This window comes from Tachysurus fulvidraco, chromosome 16 (assembly GCF_022655615.1).
Source record: "Tachysurus fulvidraco isolate hzauxx_2018 chromosome 16, HZAU_PFXX_2.0, whole genome shotgun sequence".
NCBI classification, from domain to species: domain Eukaryota; kingdom Metazoa; phylum Chordata; class Actinopteri; order Siluriformes; family Bagridae; genus Tachysurus; species Tachysurus fulvidraco.
In genome coordinates this window covers 2,514,889-2,542,744 of record NC_062533.1, presented here as the reverse complement: position 1 = coordinate 2,542,744, position 27,856 = coordinate 2,514,889, and the positions used below count along the sequence as shown (strand labels likewise).

The 27,856-nt window shown below is 41.7% G+C and overlaps 1 protein-coding gene across 2 annotated transcripts in view; it reads left to right on the top strand.

The window, feature by feature from the left end:
- LOC113647023 (CD2-associated protein) overlaps window positions 1–20,544 on the top strand; it is a 53,836-nt gene extending 33,292 nt beyond the window's left edge. For both annotated transcript variants that reach the window (XM_047801352.1, XM_047801351.1), the window contains exons 6-19: window positions 384–538; window positions 3,090–3,183; window positions 3,654–3,748; window positions 5,096–5,194; window positions 10,096–10,149; window positions 11,442–11,478; window positions 12,543–12,605; window positions 14,801–14,951; window positions 15,051–15,160; window positions 15,729–15,844; window positions 17,022–17,102; window positions 18,948–19,114; window positions 19,521–19,584; window positions 19,796–20,544. In XM_047801352.1, the coding sequence (XP_047657308.1) occupies window positions 384–538; window positions 3,090–3,183; window positions 3,654–3,748; window positions 5,096–5,194; window positions 10,096–10,149; window positions 11,442–11,478; window positions 12,543–12,605; window positions 14,801–14,951; window positions 15,051–15,160; window positions 15,729–15,844; window positions 17,022–17,102; window positions 18,948–19,114; window positions 19,521–19,584; window positions 19,796–19,837 (1,328 nt within the window). In that variant the 3' untranslated portion in view covers window positions 19,838–20,544. The remainder of the gene's footprint in view (window positions 1–383; window positions 539–3,089; window positions 3,184–3,653; window positions 3,749–5,095; window positions 5,195–10,095; window positions 10,150–11,441; window positions 11,479–12,542; window positions 12,606–14,800; window positions 14,952–15,050; window positions 15,161–15,728; window positions 15,845–17,021; window positions 17,103–18,947; window positions 19,115–19,520; window positions 19,585–19,795) is intronic.
- Window positions 20,545–27,856: the final 7,312 nt, after the last annotated feature.

Sequence of the window (27,856 nt, the reverse complement as noted above, 5' to 3'; positions counted from 1 at the left end):
AGTGTAAAATAATGAACGGCCGTTAACAAATAACCACCCTGTGCGACTGTGGTGAGCAGAAAAGCATCTCAGAGTTTTTTACTCTCATTCCCAGTCACTGGATCTCCTTTGGGATGTGGTGGAACAGGAGATATATAAAAGTGCTCCTGATAAACCCACATCTTGCAGACTCATGTTGTTTTTGACAGCAAAGCGAGGTTTTACCCGGTGTCAGTATGGTGTTCATAATGGATACTGATACCTTGAATAATTTACACTGTAGCATGATATCTAGTTTTGTCCACACGCCTCACTGCATACTATGTAACTGTGTGTATGTATATGTCTGTTTATAAGTGTATGCTAACGTGGTTGTGTGTGTGTGTGTGTGTGTGTGTGTGTAGACATTAAAGATGAGGTCAGCAGTCCAGTTTCCCCTGGAAACGGGGTCATCGCACAGCCTAAAAAGATCAAAGGTGTTGGGTTTGGCAACATTTTCCGTGAAGGCTCAGTGAAGCTCAAACCTCGCTTGTCTGAGTCAGAGGACAAGAAAGAAAAAGTAAGCCTGCTTTAACTTTGCAGCAGTGTGTACATTTGTCTTCAGAGCCAAAACAACAAATCTACATTACAACTAATAGCTAAATAGATATATTTGTTTGTTTGTTTATTTATTTGTTTATTTGTTTATTTTAAAAAAAAAATTGTAGAAAGTCATGGAGTCGAGCAGATTCGAGGCATCGGCTCTGCGACTGATTTACAGAGTACCGGTTCATATCGACCGATGCCCCGTATTCATAAAGTGCTTTAATACGCAGTCTAATTATCTGTAATACGATGTCACTATAATAAAAACGCACGATCTAATCTGTTCTATCTTATTAACTCGTCATCGTCATTAAATATCGTCTGCGATACGTTTCTTCTCTCTTTTCACCTTTCAGCCATATTTTTTCCTCTGCTAAAGAAACTCTTATCCTAAGGGTTAAGATGCTTTGTTTAATATCCTTTATCTTTACTACGAACTTTTTATTCATTTTTAGGGGAAACGCTTTACATTTCAAAGAATTTTGTCACTAGTAACTCTGCAGGATTTTTATGCATATGGGTCTATGTTCTTGTTCTTCTTTTGTCTTGATGTATCTCACAACATCACGAGACAAACAAACCCTATTATTTACATTTACGGCATTTAGCAGACACCCTTATCCAGAGTGACTTACAACTGAGGGTTAAGGGCCTTGCTCAGGGGCCCAGCAGTGGCAGCTTGGTGGACCTGGGGTTCGAACCCATGACCTGAGCTACCACATCCCTACTACTACTTTTTATTTGTGCTGTAGTTTATTTAGCCAAAGGTCTGTGCACACCTGACCATCACAGCCACATCTGATTCTTCCCCAAAACAAATCTGGAAGCACTCAGTATATAAGTATAGAATGGCTATGGTGGAACATTATAATTTCCCTTCACTGCAAATAAGCTGCATGGAGCATGTCATGGTGGATTAGTGCTTAGTATGTTTTGATGCACCTTTACGGTTGGGGTTTGATTTCTCCTCTCTTCCGTACGTGCACTTTCTCGCACTTGCACATTCTCGCTGTGTTACGGAAGTTTCTTCCAGATTCCTCCACCAGTCCAAAGACTCCTGTTTGTCTGTAGTGTGTGTATGTGGGTGTGATGGTGGACCCGATGGCGGAAACACTGTCCCAGCACGATCGGGCCTTAATATACAATGCACAATCCTGCATGAAGACATGGTGTGTTAAGGTGATAGTGGAAGAACTGGAGTTTCCAGCACAGAGCCTTGACTCTGGCACAACCCCAACGAACACCGAACACCGGCTGCAGCCCCAGACCTCCTCACTCTTACAACGTCGGCGTCTGATCTCATTAACACGTTTGTACTGTAGCCGAACGATCGCTAATCCGCAGTCACTCAACTCCATCTAGTCGAAAGACTTCATAGAAGAGTGGAGGTATAAATAAAAGCATAAAAAGGGAACATCTTAACACGTCACTGCGCTTTGTTTTGGAATGACACGGGTAAGTGTGATGGACAGATATGAAAATCCTTTCCGTCTTTTTAGGTTTTGTTGCGTTTATTATCTATCTATTATCTATTAAACCAAGATCGATCCTGTTTTTCTTCCTAAGTCTGAGTCAAATTCCTTATTTACTTAATCCCAGCCTTGTATGAGTGTAAATGAGCACATAGGAGTTTAAGGACTTTGTAACTGGTTCAGTGTGGATGTGCGAGTCGCGTGTCGTGTTATATGTCTGTCACCGTGTTCGTTAACAATTCGAACCGAAATGCTTCGGCGTATCAATCGACACTTTATTTGACTCTTCCTGCCCATATTATAGTGTGTTTAATATAAAAAGACACTGTTAGAAACAGCACTTATCACAACGTCACTTCAGATGTTGAGCAGAAGGATGTTTACGATACGTTTTGCTTTTGGCTCGAGTCATGTGACAGCATTCTGATTTAGACTGGAGATGTTCGTCTCTTTGCTCCTATGCAGCATGTTCCTTATGTCACATACTGTAACCCTGGGCAGTGCATCGTGGGGCAGGATTTATACGTGTCTCGTTACTGAAGCGCTGCCAATGTTTGCTTCAATTCTGTGCACCCTTAACTTTTTATTTTTATTTTTTTTAAGAGCAGAGTTTTGCAAGTACTTGCTTCTGACCCACTTTTTATATGTTGGATTTCTTGCACTTCTGTTTTTCAGTTCGTCTTTATGTACGCACCACGCAGACACGGAGCTGTGTGAGGTTCTGTCTTGTAGCAGTGGGTCTGAAGTAAATGACAGAATGGTATATCAGAACATGTAGATGTTGTAAATCAGAGAAGATTCCTACTTAATGTATTCAAGCAACATGACAAAAAGATGTAGGACTTTGCTTCAGACCATCTGTCTCCTCTCTCTCATTTGCTTCTCTCTCTCTCGCTCTTTCTCGTTCTCTCTCTCTCTCTTCCTCTCTCTCTCTCTCTCTTTCTCTCTCTCTCTCTCTCTCTCTCTCACACGCTCTGTGTATATGATTGAGGGTGTGTTTAACTTGGTGGCTGTTGCAGTAGTAAACACATTTGTCCTTCTCTTTGATTTCAGCCTGTCCCGTCATTACCGTCAGCCCCCAAGCCCAGTCCCGTAAACACGGCCGATGCTAACAAAATGGAGAAAGACGGAGACGGCAAAAGTAAAGGTGAGTATCTGACCAATTTCCCATGCGGCAGCTCAGACCAAAGTGTTCATAGGTTTTACTGAATTCATTGATTACAGCATTTAACATGAGTGATATGTGTTTATTTGGTGCTTTAGACATCTCACAGCGCATTATGCAACCTGCCGAAATCATTTGTAATGCATTCTGAAATGAATGACTTTGGGCAGTACAGTAGTTAAGGACTAGAGGTTACTATTTTCATCCTTTAGTTCTTGTGCAACACTTCCACAGAGCACCACGTGATTTCACTCTTAACTTAATGTAACTGACAGTGCACTGTGATGCTGCCCTTTTCCTTCCTAATATATAGAATACTATTTTGATGTTACTTTTACACACACACACACACACGGATTGGGCTGCATGGCAAACCGCATCAGTACACTACTGTTTTACTGACATGTATAATCGTGTTCTGTATTGTCTGGAGTTTTCTCTTGTGTTCACAGTAAAGGAATACTGCAAGGCCATTTATAATTATGAAGCTACAAACCAGGACGAGCTAGGCCTCAAGGAAGGTGACGTCGTTAATGTAATAAGCAAGGTGAGGCTGATCCGGGAACTGAACTATACCTCATTATCGTTACTGTTGTTGTAGTAATCATCAGGATCCAGTCCTCTTGTTTACGTTATTCGTTGTCTTCTAAAATGTTGTGCTGAAATACTCAGTAGAGTCTGAATCACAGCAATCAGAACCATGTTAAGATTTCTAAACATTTACACCAGTCATGGTAATCGATTCAGAGCGTAACTTTCTCAAGCAGCTATAAGTTCATATGATCGGTTGCATGGACTCGCACCGGAGGATTGTTGTCTTTACCGCTCTATGCGACTTTGTATGAACTGACGACACACGTTGCTGATTCTATTCATTATTATTAGTGGTAGTAGTTATATATGGTATCGTTATATATGATGTCATAGTGAAATACACACACATTTTATAATATGTGGCAACATTCGAAAAATATTTGGCAGTTTTCCAAATTAGGGGTCACGGTGGCTTAGCGGTTAGTACGTTTGTCTCACACCTCCAGGGTTGTGGGTTCGATTCCCGCCTCCGCCTTGTGTGTGTGGAGTTTGCATGTTCTCCCCGTGCCTCGAGGGTTTCCTCCGGGTACTCCGGTTTCCTCCCCCGGTCCAAAGACATGCATGGTAGGTTGATTGGCATCTCTGGAAAATTGTCCGTAGTGTGTGAGTGTGTGAGTGAATGAGAGTGTGTGTGTGTGTGTGAGTGAATGAGAGTGTGTGTGTGTGTGCCCTGTGATGGGTTGGCACTCCGTCCAGGGTGTATCCTGCCTCGATGCCCGATGACGCCCGAGAAGTTCGGATAAGCGGTAGAAAATGAGTGAGAGTGAGCGAGAGAGTTTTCCAAATTACAGTCGCACGGAAAAGGAAAGTGTTCGTTCATTCATTAGCATTTAAATTGCACCGTAGTATTAATCGTGTGGTCCTCTTCTAAATAAGTTATATATAAATCACAATAAGTGACAACAAAAACGCAACAAAACATTCATTAATCCGACATTCAGAAGTCTGAAGGGGAAGAATAAGTAACCTATAATTCAGGAACAAGTAGAACCATCTTTAGCAACAAGAACTTGATGTAAACATTTTTTTTAGGAGATTAATTTAACACCGAAATTTTAGCTCCACTTTACAACATCGCTTCAGTTCCTTGATGTTTGAGGGCTTTTGTTGATGCACAGCTCTCTTAAAATCTCCCCACAACATCTCAGTGTGGTTGAAGTTGACTTACTGTAGGTCTTACATGTGGGAGATCGGTACAGTGATGGTGTTGGATTATTAACAGTAGATATAATCCCAGTGAGGAGATCTGCCTGATTACATAGCGATATGTTTTGAATTCACGGTGTGCTGTGTGTTTCAGGATACGGGCGAGCCAGGCTGGTGGAGAGGAGAGCTGAATGGGAGAGAGGGAGTGTTTCCTGACAACTTTGTGGTGCTGATTTCAGACTCAGAAAAAGAGGTAAAGTGTAAAGTATACACACGAGATGCTGCTGTTTTTCTTCATTGTACGCCTATTCCATAACCTTCTCTTTTTTATCATTACGTGAATATGAAAACGTAGAAATAAGTACTAGAAAATGTAGTGGCCTCTCTGTCTGAGCCTGTTCCGAGTCACCCTTTTGTCCCTGCCTCAGTATGAGACCAACCTTCTCCAGTCTGCACATTCTGATCTCATTAACATGTAAACTTCATATAGACTTCATATCCCACATCGCACCTTTTCTCTGGTTTGGGGCCTTTTCTGTTTATTGTCTTTAATCCCTTCGGTTGCTTCATGGCAGAGATGGGGGACTCGAGTCATATGACTTAACTCGAGTCAGACTTAAGTCGCTTGACAGATATTAAAAATAGACTCGACTTGACTTTGACTTGACATTCATGACTTGAGACTTCACTCGGGCATGAGTAAATGACTCAGAGATGGGGGACTCGACTTGACTCGAGTCAGACTTAAGTCGCAAATTTGAGACTTGAGACTCTCGACTTTGTCTTGACATTCATGACTTGAGACTTGACTCAGGCATGAGTTAAATGACTCAGAGATGGGGGACTCGACTTGACTCGAGTCAGACTTAAGTCGCATATTTGAGACTTGAGACTCGCTTGACAAATATTAAAAAAAGACTCGACTTTAGCTCGACATTCATGACTTGAGACTTGACTCGGGCAGGAGTTAAATGACTCAGAGATGGGGGACTCGACTTGACTCGAGTCAGACTTAAGTCGCAAATTTGAGACTTGAGACTCTTGACTTTGTCTTGACATTCATGACTTGAGACTTGACTCGGGCATGAGTTAAATGACTCAGAGATGGGGGACTCGACTTGACTCGAGTCAGACTTTAGTCGCAAATTTGAGACTTGAGACTCGCTTGACAAATATTAAAAAATACTCGACTTGACTTTCATGACTTGAGACTTACTTGTGACTTGCACACGTGTGACTTACTCCACCCTCTGGTGGATGGTCTAACATGTGCACTATAGAGCCGCTGCTCCTCCACATTGAGAGGGGTCAGCTGAGGTGGCTCGGGCATCAGTTTCGGATGCCTCCTGGACGCCTCCCTGGGGAGGTGTTCCGGGCATGTCCAACTGGGAGGAGGCCCCGGGGAAGACCTAGGACACGCTGGAGGGACTATGTCTCTCGGCTGGCCTGGGAACGCCTCGGTATTCCCCCGGAGGAGCTGGAGGAAGTGTCTGGGGAGAGGGAAGTCTGGGCATCCCTGCTTAGTCTGCTGCCCCCGTGACCCGGCCCCGGATAAGTGATAGAAGATGAATGGATGGATGAATGGATGGATGGACACAAATTTGGATCCTCCAGGGTCAAGAACTCTCTCCTCCTTGGATAGCCTTGTTAAGGGAACAAGGAGAAGAGTGGGTCGAGAGTGTATTGAGGTATTAAGGGTAATGATCAGAGTATATGTGAGAGAATGGGGTACTTATGTGTGGCTTTCCTGGCAGACCTGTGAACCCTTCAGGATCTACTTTGGTATGGATGAAACATAAAAAATAAGAGACAGCTTGTGCCTAAGACCTCCATCTCTGTTGAGAGAAGTAACTCCTCTCTCAAACCGTCTGTCTTCTGTGGTCATACGTGTCCTCCATCCTCAAACGTTTGTCCTTTGCCCTTCAGATGAAGATACACAGCAGATTCTGGTCCTGAGGTGTTTGTAAATCCTTTTATTTAGTGGTCGTTTTGTCTCCCCAGTTTAGAACTCTGAACGCTCTGCACTGCAGCGGACTGAATAAATTCTATTGCTCTTCTTGTTTTGGAGGACGAGTCTCTGTCTTTAGTTTGTTGGTAGGTTTAAAGTGAACTTGTATGTTGTGTTTACAGAAACCCTTCGTAGTTTTTCTTAAGCTTCGCCGTATAAGAGACGGCAAGGTTTTTCCGTCGGCTCTGGATCTCCGCCCTGTCTGTTGTCCTTCTGCTAGAAACCGTCTTCTTAAAATCCCACTTAGGACATCCACATGCCTTGAGGACTGCATTCGGATAATGGTTACCTTTCTTTTTGGCTTGTGTTGAGTTGGAGATGCATTCTGCACTGTGTTGTAGTGTCCTGATGACTCCTGATTTGTGTTGCAGTGGGTGGTAGGAATCAAACAGCAGGTATTGATCTTTTTTTTTCATGTATACTTCTATTTCTAGCTTTCCATCAGTCCCTATGAGAACCTGCAAAGTCCTAGAAAGCCAACCTGTGGTCATTGGTGTCTTCTCTGGTGAAGTTGATGTTGGTGGAAGTTGACCTCTGACCTCTTTAGCCGGGTGTCATCGACATATCGGAAACAAAGGGTTGCTGACATCCTCTGGAAGCAGTACAGTGCCCTTCATGTATAGGTTTGCCACAGTAGACTACACCAGGGAACTTGTGGTGCAGCGGTGTTTCTGTCTGTACAAGTATGTCAGGGATGTGGTAGCTCAGCTGTCGGACTACTGACCGGAAGGTTGTGAGTTTGAATCAGCAAGTCCCTTAAACCCCCAGTTGCTCAGCTGTTTACATGAGATAAATGTCTGCCAAATGCCACCGGTCTAGGAGTGAGCAAATCAGGTCATGTAGAGTGTGCTGTCCTCCTACAGTCTTTTAACCATTGTACTGTATCAACATCAGTGGTAAGAATACTGGCGAAGAATGATGTAATATCAAAAGACCCCCAGCATCTGGTGGTGAGAAGGTGCTGAGTGTAGCAGGTGGGTTAGAGATAATAGGCCAGATTATGATGGTGTAGTTTTTGAATACAAAAGGGATTTGTGAGGTTCTTATAGCCAGTTGGTCATGGGTGTGATGGTGTGCAGGAAAAAGCTTCTCTGCTGTCTGGTTGATTTAATCCTTATGTGGCTGAAAGCACCTGTGCAAGGGAAGGAGTTAGAACAGGTGATAGCCAGTGTATAAAGGGTTAGGGATGAGTTTCTCCACAGACATCTTAGTCTGAAGATGACCAACCTGAAGATGAAGATGAATAACCTGGAGCAGAGCATGCTTCAGACTGGACATGTTGGTAGACTTTAGGAGAAGCTTTGCAACCCTGCCAGCTCTCAGCATCCTCAACAGTACTGTAAAGACTGTGGAGTCTTTCAGCTTAAAGTCAGACAGTAACATCAACTCCATCACACATCAAGAGAGACCAGGAGAGGATTCACTTCCTGCAGCAACTAAACTACAGCTATCACGGGTCTGTCGAGAGCTGCCAGTGTTACGGGGCTTCACCTGAAGTCTACCAACATCTCCGCTGTCCTAAGCGTGTTCAGACTCGGGTTGTTTCGGTATTGTTCAAACACCCGTCTGTTTGCAAACTTCAGGATTTTGACAGTCAGAAGACCGAAGCGATAAGCTTACAACTTACTACAGCACGTCTACTGATTGTTCAAGTTTCTGAATTTTCCACACCTCACCCACTGTGCTGCTGGATTACTGACATTGACCAAGAAATCTCCATATCACACTTGTTTGTCAGCATCGATACTGGATAAAAGTTACAGCTCACATTCTATCAGTCAGCTATAAAGCACTTCATCGATTCTTATTTATTACTTTATTTATATTTATTATTATTTTTTAACTTCTCTTATTTCAATTCCCCAAACACATCACTCAGATCTTCTTCCCTAAAGTGGAGCTGGAATATTTTTGTTCTTCATCACTAAACTCTGTTAAACAAAACAAAACAAAAAACCCTTCCTCAGTACCTCAGAGACTGCACAGGATTTGATGTCAATCAAACTTTGTAGACACTCAGACACTCGATGGAGAGAGTGGGAAAGAAGTAAAGAAGCGAGTGCAGGCGGGTTGGAGTGGGTGGAGAAAGGTGTCAGGAGTTCTGTGTGATAGGAAAATATCAGCGAGAACCAAGGGGAAGGTGTACAGGACCGTGGTGAGACCGGCCATGCTGTACGGTTTAGAGACAGTGTCACTGAAGAAGAGACACGAGTCAGAGCTAGAGGTAGTCGAGCTGAAGATGTCGAGGTTCTCTTTGGGAGGGACAAGATTGGACAGGATTAGGAACGGGTACATCAGAGGGACGGCTCATGTTGGACGTTTGGGGGACAAAGTTAGGGAGGACAGATTAAGATGGTTTGGACATATTCAGAGGACGGAGAGGGAGTATATCGGTAGGAGAATGTTGGACATGGAGCTGCCAGGCAGGAGGCAAAGAGGAAGGCCAAAGAGGAGGTATATGGATGTAATTAATGAGGATATGAAGCTAGTGGGTGCAAGTGTTGAGGAGGCAGAAGATAGGGACAGGTGGAGAGAGACGATTCGCCGTGGCGACCCCTGAAGGGAAAAGCCGAAAGAAGAAGACGACTCGCACTCAGACACTCAGAGTCTAGTGTATAATTATGATATCTGATGATAATGATAATTTCATATGTAGGGTGAAACACAGTTATTAAGTGTAACAGAAGTGTTGGGGCTTAAAACTGCATTAGAAACAGACAGATGCTGCTACAGGTCTTGTTTACTCCCCTTCAACATGGGAAGATGTCAAGCATTGGCATCAGCAAATAACTGGTGGAAGCCATCGTGACCCGGAAACACTCGTGTTCTCTCAACAAGACAAGACTTATGGAGGGATTGTGACCAAAAAGCCAAACCTCTGACATGGAAACCAGGTTAACTCAACTGTGCACGAAACACAGGAAATGGGGTGCAGGAACATGTTACGTGGTGCTCTGAACTGACGAGTCACAATCTGAACAATACAAATCTGTGCAATAAAAAGAAAAAGTTTTTTTTTAATTTGTTTATCTGCTTTCCTAAAACAGTGCTGTGATTCTAACCTGCTTGTTCTGCTACGTGTTCATCATTTCATGACTCTCATCATCCTCCACGATTGTTTTCATGTGTTTTTTTTTTTTTTTTAGACATTCTTATCCAAAGGCTCATTTAAACAGACCCCCAAACAAGAATCAGAAGAGGTAAGGACACACACTTCTTTATATGAGTGGAATATATATAACACCACTTGGCCTGTGAATCTGTGGACCGTACGACACGTGACCGAACAGATAGATGCATCGAGCAGAAATCATCTTAATGCTTTTGTGAGTTTTAAATAAGCACAAATTGAGCAGTTAAGTCATTTGCTTCTGTAAAGAGATATCGGTGCAATCTTTATTTACAGTTTTAAACCATATGTAGAAATATATAAATATATAAATGTCCTCCTTCAGTCACTGGATATTTTATCAGGCAAACGCAGTACACTGTTTCTCCATACTGTCGCTTTTTGAAAGGTGAAAATATCCATCCATAATTAGTGGAGCCTGGAACTTTTAACAAGAGCAGTTTTTTTTTTATTTAACTGCACGACCTCAATTTTAATTGCTTCATTTTAATGCATTACTAAAGCGTGCACATCGTCTTCTGTATTTCTTAAAAGAAGCACATCTTGTATGCTTTATATAATCTTGTTCACGTCCAATAAGCCTGCTCCTGAGCGGCTCTGAGCTCGCAGACGTGTCGTCTCGGTAACGAGCTCAGAGGATGGATCGTGTCAAACCGGCAACAATCCAATCGAGCTAACTGAGTAATCCACGTATGACGAACAGACCTCGGGTCGGCCAGCATCTGTGGATGTTTTCTTAACCGTCGAGATACCTGCACTGGAGAGAGTGTGGCTTTTTCACAGCACACTAAACCGTTTGAAAACGGCATCCCTTTTGTTTGCAAAACCGAATGCACGAGTTTCGGTTTCACAAATTTTGCCTCGAAGACGTTTTTTTAGATCATTTAGACTTGGATAGAGAGAGAAAACGCGGACTCGTGAGAACATATAAATACGGCCAAACTGACGGAGATGATTAAAATAACAAACTGAAAATGCAAGCTGCCTTTTTTTTTTGTATTTGCTTTAGTCTTACACGTTCTTCGTGCAATTTAATTTCTATAAAAGCGCGAGTTATCCGTGCTGAATAATTTCACCTAAAATATTTTAGCCGTTTCCTTTTCTTCGCCAACTCCGAACGGACGGATAGGAAAATCTGTTAAAATCCCAACTGTGCTTCCATTTAATGTTTCATAAAACATGACATTTTTGTCTGTTCTTTTTCACAGCGATAGTAAAACGTTCAAAAAAAATAACCAACGACTTGATAATCGTGACGTTTCCAAAAAAATGTTTAGTTTAGATCAACTGGATATTTGATTGTGTTCCTCAGATACACCTTTATCACTATTAAAACCCCACACTGTCTCTGTTTCACTGCAGAAGCCGAGGAAGCCGCCACCACCGTCCAAATCTGCAGGTATTATAGAACGGTTTCTCTTTTACATTGTGGTCGTTGTAAAGATTTTCAGATGGCCAGAAATAAAGTCTAATGGCTGTCAGTGGTCCACCAGCCATAAGACATAAGAAGCTTTATGCTCTTTCACCCAGTGATCACCAGCTGATCCTCTCACACTGATGAACTCTTTATTCTTGTCATTCTTGTAATGAGAAGACCGTAACAGCAGCAGACGACGTATACACCCGAACCCCTATACTCCTCCTCATGCAGTTATCCAACATGACGGATAAGTGCATGGACTACGTCTTGTTATAATATATAATATATGGATCAGATTGTCTGCCTCGGAACATGGTTTATGGTATTCTGATATTTGTAAGAAGGCAAATAAATGTTAAATATTACTAAATGCTACTCGATTTATTTAAAGGACATTGACATTATGATGGCATTGCGTTCTCTAGGAAATTAGACACACAATGACCTTATTATTCCTTGTCCTCATGCTGTACATCTGTCAAATGGTACATTTAGTTCAAGACCGCATTCTGCTCAGCGAGACCCCCACCTCCTCCTCCTCCTGAGGCTGAATGAATCACAGGGCTAGTTTCTAGATACTTTCTCTTAAGTATTATACTGTATAACCTCATGCAGGTTGAGCGTCGTCTTTAACCGTCTTTCGTTTCCTGTAGTATTTCGGGCTTGTCGTCATTTTTAACTCTTATTTGTTTGTTTTTTTTTCACCTCCACATGCTTCTGAAAATAGCTTATGAAGCTTCACCACCCAACGAAGATGAATCTTGGTTAGAAGCAGAGTATAGCAGAGCGTTCGGTGTATTCAAAGTGTTACGTATATATTATGTATGTCAGCCATACTGTAAACCTAGCAAGATGCTCGCATAAGCGTCTGGCTCGTCTTTTTTCTTCCCCCACAGGAAACGGAATCAGCGCCTGCATTTGCAGCTTATCTGCTTCTTGCCTGTGGTTTTGCTCTTTTGTTTGTTGTATGTTAGAACTGTCTTTAGTACATTAAGTGGGACAGAGGGAGAAGTCCAGCTAATGCACTATGTTTCATTTTTTAGCATTGAAGCCAGAGGTCCCGAGTACTGACAAAAAACCTGCACAGTCGCGAGCTGAAGATAAAGGTAAGTGGAATCTGACTTTACTGTCCAAAACTTTATAAAAAAAAACAAAGCATCCTCGAAAACCCTGTGAGCAAATGTCTTCCTGTGAACTGATGCATCAGCCACATATTTATCATGATGCTTCATGTTTGTTTAGTCAGGATACAAAGCATGCAACTGTGAAACTTAAAATAATAATAATAATAATAATAAATTAAAAAAATTATTTTTAGTGTAAATTTTTGTTTGTTTGTTTATATTGTTTGTGGTGATGTAACTTGAATAAATTAAATATGACCTTTTTTTTATGTCCCGAAAAAAATAACCCAAAAGCTAAAGGAAATTTAATGTAATAAGACATAGGGCTCAGTGTCCCGTGTGGGTCGTCTCAGTCGATCAGTGAAGATTATAGAAAAGGAAAGATGAAGATTATAGCTCTCACTTCGTCTCATACTTACTTCGGAGGACGTTGCTTAAAACCGTTTACGAAAAGTGTTCGGGAAAGTACGAGAATAAGTCTATTAACGTCGGGAATATATCAGTCGACGCCGTTGTGATATCCTTCATCGGGAAACGTTTTAGCTATTGACTTCATATCTAACTTAATATTTGTAAGCAGTTACTAGTGATCCTACTGGGAGGGGTCGGTTTCTGGTTTCTAAAGCTATAAGATGGAATTTTTAAATAAATAAATAAATGAATGGGTAAATAAATAAATAAATAAATAAATAAATAAATAAGCCATTTAATACGTAATGATGTACAGTTTTATAAAACAAGTCATATAGAAAATGCATGTTTTTTTTTTCAAACAACAGAATATATGTTCATGATCGAGTCTGGTAGATTATCTAGTTCCAATCTTACACCGCTTTGAGGCAGAGTTTCCCTATTTATTTATTTATTTATTTATTTATTTATTTATTTATTAATTAATTAATTTTTCCACCGAGTATTTGTTTAGTGCCATGCCGTAAGATGAGCGTTCGTTAAGGCCGTGCCTGTATCCCTTTGTAGTCAGCCATGCACCAGTTATTCACTGACTTCCTACGCAGTTATTAGTGAGCACAGTGTTTGACTCAGACATCCCCTGCTCTTGCTCTGACACAACACACTCAGGTAGCAGTTACAAACTACCAGACAGCTGAAATGACTGATTCATGAGCTGCAACTGCACAAATAAGAGGCTCATGACATTCAGAAACTCGTCCTATAACACTTCTTTGGTCCTTCTTGGAGACACACTGATGTTCTAAAATCACTGATTGTGGCATCGTATGGTGCCGTGACCCAAATCTGTCCATCTTTGGTGGAGCTTGTTGACTTTAGACTAAGATAAAAAATAAAAAAAAGGCAGAAACAATCCGTACCTGTTCTGTACAGTATACTTCAGGACCCAGCAGTCTTTTGAGTGCTTCTCCCACCAAGCTTCCTCCACCACTTCATTAAGGAGATCAATGCAGCTGAAGTGCAAAGGCTGGCAACAGAAAGCTGTACAGTCCAAAACATTGCCCACACCACAACACTAGTTCTTATTGGGTTGCTGAAGCTAAGAGCGTATCAGATGTGGGATATACGCTTGTGGGGAGCATAGTGGTAGGTCTTCTGGCACTCCGGTTGTTTATTAGCGTGGCATGGTGTAAGACACGTGTGTTAGTATGAGCAGCATTTATTTATATATTATATATTTAAAAATTTATATTTATTTATAATAATGCTATAAAACTTCTACTGAAATTACTGAAATTAAAAGTCTCATTTAACTAAAAACCAACTAAAGTATTTCTGAAAGCTGTCCATCATCTGCCTGCTCCACCCAACTGGCAATGTGTCTAACTGCCTGCACCACCCACCCATCATGGCTTACATCAGTACAAACTTACCCCCAGGCTTTTGGCTTCAGATTTGGGTCTCAGTAACCACAATCCAGGCAACGTTAACGGGGGTCTTGAGACGCTTAGTTCGACCTCTCGTCTCATACGGAGACATCAAGGTCCCGGTGACCTAATCAGGAGATTCAAGGGTAGATAGAGGTGCAAATTACACCTGGGTGTGTGTGGCTGGCATTTTTATAAACAAATGAGTTTTGATGTGCTGCTGTATTTGTTTTATTTTTGTATTTCTGCCTTTGTATTTCAAACTCGTGGTCATTATATAATGGACATTTTGTCCTTCGAGGTGAAGTGATCTCATTTACTTGTCTTTTCAAATAAAAGTTGACAGGGCTCTGGGAGACAAACCTGCCAAGCCAGCTCCCATTGTGCCCCCTAAAAAGCCTGTTCCCCCTCCGGGAAAAGGACTGCTGCGTCCAGTGGCACTGCAGCCAAGACGACCTGAAAAACCTCTTGCTCCGTCTCCAGTAGCTAAGTGAGTGATGCTCAACATATTAGGATGTACCTTTGATTTCTGATCTAGCTATTTGTTTTCATCTGACATTACATTACTCTATCCTTTGTTTCCGCCCAGGCATAATGGGGAGGTGCCAAACACACGACCAAAGTCAGACACCGAACCGTCGTTACCCAGCAAACCAAAAACACTCTCCGGGGACTGGGCTGAGAAGACCACAAACTCGGGTGAGTAACCCAATAAAGTGGTAATAAAGAGAGAGCTAAAATATACCAGTTAATAATATTCAGCTCCATCGGTTAGATCACAGAAGATTTGAAATGTGTTTTGTTCGATATCTTTCTCTCAGGAAAATATATGTAGTGCATCTTTCAAAATGTAAAGCTTAAATATTGGCGTGTGTGTACGGCGGTGATGCAACATGTATCTGTACGCCCGATTATTTAGTGATAGTGATGCCAAAGCCATTTGTGGCTGTGCCCTTAAGGGAGTAAGGAGTGTCATCATCTGTCCTGTATCAGTTACTAATTATCAATTAAATAGATACTTTTGCCATTACTAAATTAGGGAGAAAAATCTTGAAATGTGATCTTAGCTAGTACGTTCACCATAAATCTGATGTGGTGCACAGAAAAGCATGAAATCCTCCAACTCATAAATATCTTCTAGCATAGTTTAGTTTGTACACCACGCTGCTGTGTACAGTGCTCAGGACTACTCTGAGTAATCTGGTCACGTATCGGATGTTCTGGGCGTTAACATAACGTTTGTTTGTTTGTCTTGTTCATCTATTAGATCTTATGAGTTTTGATGAAATGTCCGCTACCTCTGAAAAGTTGTCTCACCCGACCGCAAACAGACCAAAGATGCCTGGCAGGCGACTCCCAGCTCATTTCAGTGGAAGCCAGTCTGTGAGTAAAACTGCAGCTCTTTGCTTTTAATAAACATCAGCCTTATAGGATCAATTAGGTTTACATGGAATTATCATTATGACCAGCAGATGATCTGATATTGAACTTATCAAAAAAAAAGGGTCAAGGATGCAGCCAGGCCAAATGGTGCAATAGCACCCTCCCAGTTAAAGGTGGGGTCTCCGATGTTTGAGAAATGCTTCAGAAAATGAGTCTGGACGACAAACAAAACAAAAATCAAAACAAACGTGTAGCCAATGAGCAGAAAGGGGCGGGGCTTATTAATATGTGCGGAGGGAGTGTCCAGTGTGCGTGTGTGACATTAGCAGAAAACGGTTTTAACATCGACATGGAGGATAAAAACAAAAAAAGAAAGAGAAGAAAGACTTACGATAAGGACAAGAAGTAGGACGTGTTAATATAGGATCAGCTTTCCAGCGCTGGAGAGAACTGAAGGAGCAGGAAGTCGGCCACATATTCACAGGTTGGAGTTTCCCGAGTCAATAACTCCTGAGCTAAACGCTGTTACTACACAAATAACACCTCTTTTCTATCGTAGTAATGTAGAGAGGCAGCTACAACCGCGTTTTGTGTAGTAACAGCGTTTAGCTCAGGAGTTATCGACTCGGGAAACTCCGACCTGTGAATATGTGGCCGACTTTACTTAAGACGCCGAGGCGCTTTTTTCCTTCTCGATAGGTGAGTAACGTTGGTTTTGCTTTGTTACACAGAACTAATATATGCCTTTGTCCTTTACATCATTATGCTTGTGTGGCATTTTTGCTTGTTTGTTTATCTACAATCGTATTGTTCTTCCCTTCAGCTATGATAAAGACACGTTTCTTTCTGTTAGTCTCCCAGGTTACGTATGTATGTGTGGGCGGAGCTATCGTTACAGGGGTGGGACCCGTTTGGGTTAGGGGCGTGTTTGTTTTGGTGATTTTATATGCCAACATTGGCTCTCAAACATCGGAGACCGCACCTTTAACAGCGTATTTAAGGGTATTCAAGCAATACCAAATATTAATAAGGACTGGACCGGTAGTTAATGGAAACATCTTCATTCATGTTCTGTTTGTTTCTTTGACTTGAATATCAAAATATTGAAAGCCTTAATGTCTTAGTGTCAGGATGTCCACAGTCTGTTTGTGTAATGTGATTGGTATCTGTTTTACAGCCAAACAAAGAAGCCTGCGAAAAAGCTTCCAAAACAGAAGAAGAAGAAACTCCGAGACCAAAGTCATCTGAAAATTTCAAGGTAGGTTAGTTTTCATCAGCTGATTCATGCCATGTCTTTATAAACATCATACGTATTTGGCATCTTGGCATGAAGCTCGCTTTGTGCACAGTGTCATGCTGGAACAGGTTTGAGCCTCTTAGCTCCTGTGAAGACAAAATGTAAAGCTACAGTATACAAAGTCATTCTGTACAATTGTGCGCTTCTAAATTTGTGGCTAGAATTTCGGGAAATTCGTGTTCGATAGTCAAGGGTGCGCATACTTTTGGTTTAAAAATGCTTTCTGTGAAAACAGACTCGGTTCGCAGTCGATGCCCGTGTTGTTTCCCTCGCCGCCTTTGAGCCGTTGTTGCGCGAGTCAGCTGTGTGGTCTGGTCTTTATCAGCAATCATGTGAAGACTTTGGCAGGAAGGAATTAGTGTGGGGTCTGTGGTGAACTCCGAGTCTGCGATAACCCATCAGTTCTCCAGGAGCTCTCGGCTCCACTATTATAAACTGGTGTAGAAAGGAGGATTAGGTTCAGTGCTAAGTCTGGTTCCTCTCAAGGTTCCTTCCATCTCAGAGAGTTTTTCCTCACCACCCTCATTTCCTGCTTGATCATTAGGGATAGATTTTAGAGATGTATAGTATCTTAAATGCAAATTTTTAAATACATTTTTAACTCATGTATTTATTTATTTATTTATTTATTTGTCCTTTTTTCTGTTTTTTATACTTCTGTAAAGCTGCTTTGAGACAATGTGACCTGTTAAAAGCACTATACAGAGAAATGGAACTGAATTTGTATCATCCATGCAGTAAAACTCAGAATGCTCCTCAGCTTGCAGCTCTTCGTTGACAAACCCTTTGGTGTAAATTCAGGTTTTTGTTCGAGCGCTCTTTCCCTCTAGTGGCCGCTCTCAGCATACATTCTGACACGCTCGCAATGCGTGCATGCAGTAACACATGCGGCTGTTAAGCTGAGACTCTGTGCCAAAACCTTTCTTAAAAAATGAGATGATGCTCATTTTCCCGGTACTGACATGATGCCTAGGTAGAATAAGAAGCTTGATCGTGAGGGTGGAAACTAAAGGTCTTCACGGGTCCACTTAGATCCGAAACCCCGAGGTCCGACCCGAGCGGGTTCGGGTCTAAAATTTTCATGTGTACCTCGGACACGGGTCGGGTATAATAATAGCGGCGTCGGGTCTCGGGTAATTTAAAATGAACGTGTTTTTACCGAACAGACCCGAGAAGACCCGAACTACTGTATCTCGTGTGTGTGCATCGACTCGAGTCCTTTTCCAACCTCTCCTCTGTTTGCCAAGACCGCTTGCGACATGTAGCTGGCGACGTGTAGCTGGTGACGTGCGGCTGGCGGTAAGCTAATTTTCGTTGAAACAGACCTGTCAATCAATTCTGAATCCACGCTGTAGCGGTTACTTTAGTGTAGAGTTACGCAACATTCGGGTCCAGTCAGGTTAAAAAAATTGCCGTCGGGTCGGACCAGGGTCTAATTTTTTTTGGGTTTCTCTCGGGTCGGGTCTTTCTTTAAAAAAAAATAAATAATTTACGTCAGGTTCGGGTAAAAAGTGATTCGGGTCACTTCGGGTCGGGTACAATTCTTTAGACCCGAGAAGACCTGTAGTGGAAACTAGCGAGCATTACCATAGGAGAAAGGTGCATGCTTCTTACGTTAAACTGCCTTCTACAGCATCATGTTTAAATGTGTGCTGTGACCAAGTGCAGCACCGTGTGTCATTACAGCAGCATGAAACTCATATGCAAATGCAATTCTTTTAAAGCTTCGTTTGTCAGTGTTCAATCAAAATGTGAATATTTTCCCCAAACTTGTGTTTTTCTCCCATTTTACTTGTCTCTGTACAGCTTTCCCACGTAACTCCATCCAGTGTGCATAAGGCTGCAAGTTTTTCCACTCCCGAGCCCAGAGCGAAAACTGTGGTGGACGAAGGGAAAGGCAAAGAAATCGATGAGATCAGGACTCAGATTAAGGAGCTGCTGCTGTCTGTAGAGTTACTGAAGACGCAGCAAACGTAAGACCGACCGCTCCATCTCTTTATATTTCTACACTAACAGTTTCCACCTTGTAGAGTGATGTTGAGAGATGACCTCATGTTTCCATCATACGTAGTTTTCCATATGACTCAAACAAACCCCACTGCTATTGTTCTGCATCACTTCCATTTCTTTCGATGCCGCTGTTCCTGCACTTAACACTTTCCCCCGGTTTACATGTCGTACTTTAGAGGCTTTCACCCTCGACGCTTTTCCCTCTCTTTTAATTTTAACTGCAAAAAAAAATTGCACATGCTCACATCAGGTCTACAGCATCGTGTAGTCGTGCGTAAGTTTTCCACTCGATTCCGTTTCATGTTCGTGTTCTTACTTTCATCTGTAATAAACGGAGTCGTAATGTTTTTTTGTTTGTTTTTCCTGCAGGAGAGAGCTTTCAGACCTAAGAAGTGAGCTGGATGAAGAGCGGTTGAAACGTGTGGCTCTGCAGGTAAATTGCTCTCAGCGGAATCGTTCCCGATGGCTCCGTTGCCCCTCTCACGCTCTCTGGACATAATCTGGTGATAATTAGGATCTCTCATAAGAGTAAAGAAAGCAGTGATTTGCAGAGCTAAGCTGGATTCAGACAGAAGAAGTAGTGATTCAATACAAGTCGCGGTGATTTACGATCAAACGTATTAATGCAGTTTTCTCATTTTCAGATGGAGATAGAGAAATTAAAAAAGCAGGTACAATCAACATAAGGTGTGCTGCTGAAACCGAGGCGTCACGACTCGATGCTAGTCCACGAGTGGCAGATATCATTCCCTTAATCCCTGAGTCACTGACCTACTCCAGAAATTGTAAGATTTACATTTGCACATAATGAGCATTTTTTATGGTATAGAGCGGTGTAATTAAGACTGATGTATATGGTTTTTTTCTTGCTGTCTTTTTTTTTCCCTCCTTTTTATTTTTTTTATTTTTGCCAACAACAATTGAGGCCTTACTATATACTACTGTGCTGGATCTGCAGGCTCCACATTCACATGGGCCGATTTGCAATTTAATACTACTGAAGCTGTATAAAGTCAGAAATGGGATTCTCTTGTTTTCTTCATCGTTATGTCATGGGGTAGTTTTCTTTGTTTGTTTTGTTTTGTTTTTCTCCCCACACGCTAGTACGATTGCAGCAATAATCTTTGGATATTAATCCCACTTCAGATTACTCTGGATTATAATATAACCTCTCCGCTGCTATAGTCACTATGTATTCTGTCGCTTTGTCCAGAGGGAGCTTTCCTTTAATCCTTTCCTTACATTTTCATCCAGGGTGATACTATTGTGCCTGTTTTACAAGTGTTAATATCGGAACCTCGTTTATTGCTTAGCTTTGCAGCAAGATATATTTTTACCAGCCATTGCACAGAATGGGAATATACGTACATGCGTATACACAGGTAGGGAAAGGGGGGGAAAAAAAAAAAAAAAACAGAGGTAGGGGGAAAAAAAAAAATCTACATTTCTATGTTTCTAAATCCCCAAACACTGTGGATGACCTATCGATAAAATGTCTTAGCAACCACCTCTATCTTAGGTTGTATCAACAGGATTTACATATTGGATATATTTATGTAATGAATCATATATTTGTCTTAATAGCATTCAAGAGATTGACATTTGTCCTTTGTTTGTGTACACTAGAGGTGTAACCTCTGTTCAGGCTTCTTTACTCCTGTCAGATAGGGTTGTAAGTATTCTGCATCAGGGAATGTGTGTGTGTGTGTGTGTGTGTGTGTGTGTGTGTGTGTGTGTGTGTGTGTGTGTGTGTGTGTGCGCGTGTGTGTGTGCGCGTGTGTGTGTGCGTGCGTGTGTGTGCGTGTGTGTGTGCGCGCGTGTGTGTGTGTGTGTGTGTGTGTGTGCGTGCGTGCGCGTGTGTGTGTCTCATTTTAATCCCTATAGCAATAAACAACCATCTATACAATGTCCAGTTAAATTAAATCAATATTTTTGCTGTTCATGTTTAATGTTTCCCGACTTAAATTCTGTTGACTAAAATTGGCTTTAAAACATTCCATTTTTATTTAAAACTGTGGGGGAAAACTGTTGTGCATTAAGCAAATATCTCCAAGGGAACCTGTTTACATGATTTTTATAAATGAATTGCATGAACTGAGATTTTTTTTTTTTTTTTTTTTTCCCAAGCTAAATAAATGTCTATGTATAGAAGTCACACGAAGTCTAATGTTGTCTCTGCTTCCCTGGTGCTTGTCTAGTTCTCCAGAAGCCCTGTAGGGTGCAACATACAAATGCATTTTATTCACATTTAGGAGGATTTTTCACTTTAAATAAAACCTCACTCTGAAACCTAACTTTGGTTTGGTGAAAACTTGGTGTGCTCTTTTTCTCCTTTGTTTTTCTCATCATTTGGACACGATTTGGACCAAATGTACACCATATGTTGCGATCTCCTTAACAGCTTGCTACTAAGCTCTAAGTTACAGGTATTCTGTCCTCCAAGCTTCCTTTCATCCAAATTATTATTTTTTGTATCATCAGATGTAAGATGTTTCATGTGCTATGCTGCGTAACCCGTTGGCAGACTTAAGTCAACATTTCCCTCGTTGCTAGAGTTGCTAAACTACCATTAATTAATCATCTCTCATTTTATTCCCTTTGGCTCTGAACAACTTACTGTACACCTTCACTAGTTTTCACTGCCTTATCACTGACCATCTAAAACAGGGGTGTCAAAATTTGGCCCGCAGTGTAATTATATTTGGCCCGTGAGATCATATCAGATGTGCATTACAGCTGACTAGCCGCGTGCTCCGCTAATACTACAAATCCCAGAATGCCTTGCCACTGTATCGACGCGTAGTCACGAACATAAGCGCCCCTCATTCTCTGTTGGCAGACGTTAACAACCCTGTTACAGTCACATCGGGCAAGTTAATTCACCCTCCACAAAAATGTCCAAACGACAGATGGACAATAGGAGCTTACAGGACAGCAGGGAGGCAGATTATCTGTTCATGATTATAAAGGACAGACCTGTTTGTCTCGTGTGCTAACGGAGCTAACGTGTCTGTAACGACAGAATATAACATAAGGAGACGCTATGACACGGAACATTATGAGAAGTATAAGGACCTGGACGTAAAGCAGAAGCTCCAGAAGGTGGAGGAGATGAAAAACAGTCTGGTTTCCCATCAGACTATGTTCATGAAAGCTAAATAAAAAGTGAAGCTGCTGTAAAGGCTGTAAAGCTTTATTGTGGCAGCAGAAACAGCAAAATCTGCCCTTTAATGTGGGAGAGTTTGTCAAAAAGTGTAGGGTCAAAGTTTGTGACATGAACATCACTGATGTGGCTTTTATTTCACATATAATGTCTTATGTGTTTGTAATAATGAGCTCTGGTTGTTCCAAATCCTGTGTTTAAGTAAAACTAAAGTTTGTTTCCATGTGAAAAAGGTTGAACATTACACATCAGTTGCAGTCGCCCCTGCACTCTGTCCTAACCTCCTCAGCTGGGGTATGTGAAGAAAAGAGTTCCACTGTAATGTACAGTATATGTGACGATAATAAAGGCTTCTTTAAGGCTTCTTCTTTAATTAAGCTCACAAGCTACTCTAGCAATGAGACTAGAAGACTTCAACACTTCCAACAACAACAAAAAAAGGTGCATTTTAAAGAAAGCGTCCTACTTTAATTTAAATAAATTAAAAAATACATAAAAATAAAAACAGCTTTTATGGCTAAAACAGCAGGTCATTAGTGTGAAATCCCCTTACACTTAAGGATGGTGGCACTGTTGGGTCTTTGAGCAAGGTTTTTAACCGTCTCTGCTCCAGGTGCTGTATGATGGCCGACCCTGTGCTCTGACCCCAACCACCAAAGTTCCAAAATATGTGAAGGAAGAATTTCACTGTGCTGTAATGTATATGTGACCAAATAAAGGCTTCTATTCTGTTAAACCTAAATCGAATGGGATCCTAATTCATGCCATTGCGAGTACTTGTCTTTGTCCTCCTTTGGACTCTTTCATGTCGATATGACTGCTGTGAAAAAGGTCTGTTACATGAGGTTTGTGCCGGACATACTTGAGCATCACTAACTTTTAATCACATCATTCCACTCCTATTGCCACAGATCACAGAACTTGACTCACAAGGCCATTCTCAAAGGGATTATTATAAACAAAGAGGATTATTATAGTGACACCCCCACAGGAACAGATCAAACCCTCATTTTCAGCAGGAGGGAAAAGCACACATGGGAACCAAAACATTAGTAAAATCACATGACAAGGGCAACAAAAATAAAGGCATTGAAACAGTCCTGCCAGGTCGCCCACCTGTGGTCTGAAAGGGTCATTTCCAAGTCATCCAGAAGTACAGCAAGGACATGGCTCAGCATCTGGCGGCATCTGGATGCCATGGTGACCAAAGAATCTTAATCAGCAATGGTCTAAGGCAGTGGTCCCCAACGCTCGGGCCGCTGATCGGTACCGGTCCGTGGACCAAATGGTACCGGGCCGCCCAAGGAACATTAAATTATTTCCATGTTATTTAGTGTGGTGTATTTCTCTCGGGTTTGTGCGACTTTCCATGGGCGAGAGGTTAACCGGGAGCTGAGAGACGTCACCTAAAGCCGCACCGATACCGCGCATGCGCAAAATATCGTGATATCTGGACATAAGCGACACACTTCGGGTGTCATTGTCTCCTATTACCCCAGATGGAACCGTCTCTTTGTACAGAAACAAGCTCAGGGTTCTCATTGATTTAGTGTTGTAGTGAGTTAAAAAGGCATGTTTAAATACAATTAAATTAAAACAATTAATTTTAATTTAATTGTATAGCCGCCACCCCCAGCGGGGCCGCGGTAAAATTATCAAACATTGCCCGGTCCGCGGCGAAAAAAAGGTTGGGGACCACTGGTCTAAGATACAGGGTAAAAAGACTTGGATAGGAAAAACTCACAAAGACTGGAATGCAGATCGGTGAATTTATGGAATAAGAAAAGTCTAAAAATTCAAAAACTCTTGGGTTAAATATTCATTCGGTAGAAATAATTACTCCTCATATAGCAGACGTAACTTCCCATCTTCACATGGCTCTGCCTCGGGAGTAATGCATCAGTAAGGTTATAACTGGCACTAAGCATACTAGTCAACATCTCACGGGGTTTGCATGATGATCACATAACATGTGCATCATAATAATGAGTGTGCACTCTATACTTATTACCCTAGGGCAGGGGTCTCCAACATGCTGCCTCTATTGCATGCAGACCTAATCCCAGAATGCCACGTCTCTATTGATGTAAATACAAATATGCAACACTGATTAAAACAGGAACATGTTAGATAGGAGATGATTTTACAGATTCTCTTGCTGCAATGCACCAACTGTGGCCCACATTACCCCTATGTGGGACGGGGTAAAGTTGGAGGATTTGTTAAAAGCTTGTGGGTAATCAGATAGATCATGAGCGTACTCTCTCCCTCGTACTGGTGGGGAGGCACTTTCCTTAATCAAGGTCTGTTTGCATTCTGTATGGATTTCTTTTGGCCATTAGTTAATTGAACACCACTTATTATTATTTATTCTTGTACCTGCAACCGTTTTTTCTGTGAAATCAGCTGAATCAGAATCTCCCTGATCGATCAGGGCACGTTGTTGGCTACCGATTGCACAAGGAATCAATCATACCCATGATATAAAAGTGCTATGACTAAAATCACTTTGCTCTGCAGCTTTAACATGGTTCTCCCAAATTGCTTTTAAATTCATGGGTGGCAGTTAAAGCTGTGATTCCAGAGAGACAGGACCTGGGCAAGTATGTAGAAGCATGTTTCAGATGAACAATGAAGAAAAACCAGTCTCAGAATATCACATTCAACCCCCATAGGACTGGGTGTACATGGTGGCTGTTTTGGATCAATCTCAGGGATCTGGGGCAGTCTCATGGTTCTTTGTCCCCAGACAGACTGATAAAGACTGCGGCTTATGCTTTTTTTTTTTTTTTCAACACTGGACTTGGTTTGGGCTTCTGGCTAATTCAATTCATGTCATTCTCCTTTTGTATTTGTGGCTCTGGCCTGAATACTACACTACCTTCACAGTGGATATGTTGTCACCAATCATAATAGCAGCTGTACAGGTGTAAAAAATAAAAATAAAAAAAAAATAGAAATATACAAGCAAATGAACGCACCATAAGTCCTTCCTCCTGCAACAATCTTTTCTTCCTCACCAGTGTGTCTGTTTCTAGACCCACACATCTCATGCCTAAAAGTAGCACAGAACACGTTAAATAAATAAACAGAAAACAGATTAACATCCACCTCTCTTTCCATTCAGTGATGCAACCCGAATGAAATATCCCACGGCTCACATTTTTGCCCCATCCTCCACAACAAAGCCTCCCCTCTACCACTGCACCACTTTGTAGCCGAAAGGTTGGATATGAGCTCTTTACACGTGAGCCCTTGTCCTGAGTACTGCAGTACACAATACTTCTTCATTCTGAGTGGAAAATCACAAACATGCTGTTCCGTGCAAGCGGATCTCCAGGAACGGATCCAAGCTACTATCTAATACAAGCTAATATCCAGATTGTTTACTCGCACGATGAAAAAAAAAATGGTGCTTGGAATTACATGATTGTTGTATTACGTGTTACACGTTGACATGTTACAGATATAAAAACTGAATATATATCTATGTTGATTGATAATAAGCAATAATATAGCACACAATTCTCTCCTAAAGTATCGGAATGTCAGGGCTGTATTATTTTCACCACAGACCTTTGGATTTGAAATCAAAAATTACGTATGAGACAACACATCAGGATTTCAGCTTTCATGTGTCAAACAACTTAGGATGTTTAATTCGATTCAATTTTATTTGTATGGTGCTTTTAACAGTGGATGCTGTCACAGAGAACACCTTTGTTTAGGGTTGCCACCTTCGATACAGAAAAATAAGGGACGCCTGCCGCAGCGGGGGCCACACCCCTCGGGGCCACGATGACCACAGTCCCGATGGCGTGTCAGTGGTGGTATATCATAACTTAAAACATGTATTCATAAAAATATTAATATTGATACCAATGGACATTATAATAAGACGTCTGCTATTGAAATCAGTGTGAACAGATGCACTCAGTCTCTCACTATCACAACTTAAGTGGTCATATTGAATACACAGCTATGACAATAATAAATATACACCAACAAAGTGTGACTGAGAACACAAAAAATAAGCTTTTGGAGGAACTTGTGTGATGTGAACCATATTTTATTCTCATTCTCACTCACTCACTCACTCACTCACTCATCTTCTACCGCCTATCTGAACTTCTCGGGTCACGGGGAGCCTGTGCCTATCTCAGGCGTCATCGGGCATCGAGGCAGCATACACCCTGGACGGAGTGCCAACCCATCACAGGGCACACACACACACTCATTCACTCACGCAATCACACGCTACGGACAATTTTCCGTAACAAAATGTTTGGTGCTTGATTTACCCATCCATTTTTTCCATCCATTTATACCGCTTATCCGGAGCCGGGTCACGGGGTCGATGCCCAGACTTCCCTCTTCCCAGACACTTCCTCCAGCACTTCTGGGGGAATACCGAGGCGTTCCCAGTCCAGCCGAGAGACATACTGTAGTCCCTCCAGCGGGTCCCCCAGGGAGGCGTCCAGTAGGCAACCATATGGTACTAATGTAGATCGACTGGTAAATAGAGAGCTTCGCCTTGCGGCTTACGGAATTGTTTTTAACCCAAATTTTGAAAACATGCAAGAAGAACTTCTGTGAGATATTAAACTGCCCTCAGTTATAGCTGGTTGATATGATTCGTCTTGACAAGCCTCCAGTACCCCTGTGGCACCACACCGTCTGTGACACAACACCCACTTGGCATCCATAGTGATTATCTCTCTGTGTTGGGGCACTGCTCTCTGCTAGGCGCTTTCTTTTAGGGATGTCCTGTATTAACCAGAGAGTGAATGTTTCTGCACCTTTCACTGAGCCAATAACATTTATCTGTGCTTGACATTTTGGGTCCAGGTTCTCACTTATAGCCCACTTCTAAAATAATTCCATATTCTACATATTCTGTTGAAACTCTGACACTCTCACAATAGAGCAAATAGTGACAAAAGCAACTATTTGAACTTTATCTTATATTGATGTAGCCTTAAGCCCCAAATAGGATAAATGTAGTTTATATCCCACTAACATTGTTATTTGGACCCACAGAAATGAAGTCCACCATCCATTGGGCAATGTTTTTGCTATACAGAACCAGGTATATTGATCTAAGGAGACATGGGTGTGGAGTGAGGGATCGTTCACATGTATAGAATGAAGGGACTACACCATTGCAACCACCAATAAAAAAAACCTGTTAAATGCAATGTAATAAGTCACAAACTCAACACAAACCTCACTGTAATTCATCATATTGCACTAAACATGTAAAACGAAGCCTAAGAATGAGAGACCTGGGTCTGACTGAAATATCCTGAAATCTGTATTTGCACTGTAGCAGACTACAGCAGACAAGCCCAATTCTGGCCCATAGCATTTATTGTTAGTTTCACAGAAAGTTTAGACAGCTGTCGGTGTCTGCGAGTCTAATTCGGTCCCCTCCTTTGATACTTGCAAGACTGGTGTTGAAAATGGTAATTATATTTAAGCTGGTATGCAATGATCCGGATAGGTAGGTAAGCCTATACTAAGAGATGAGGAGAATGATGAG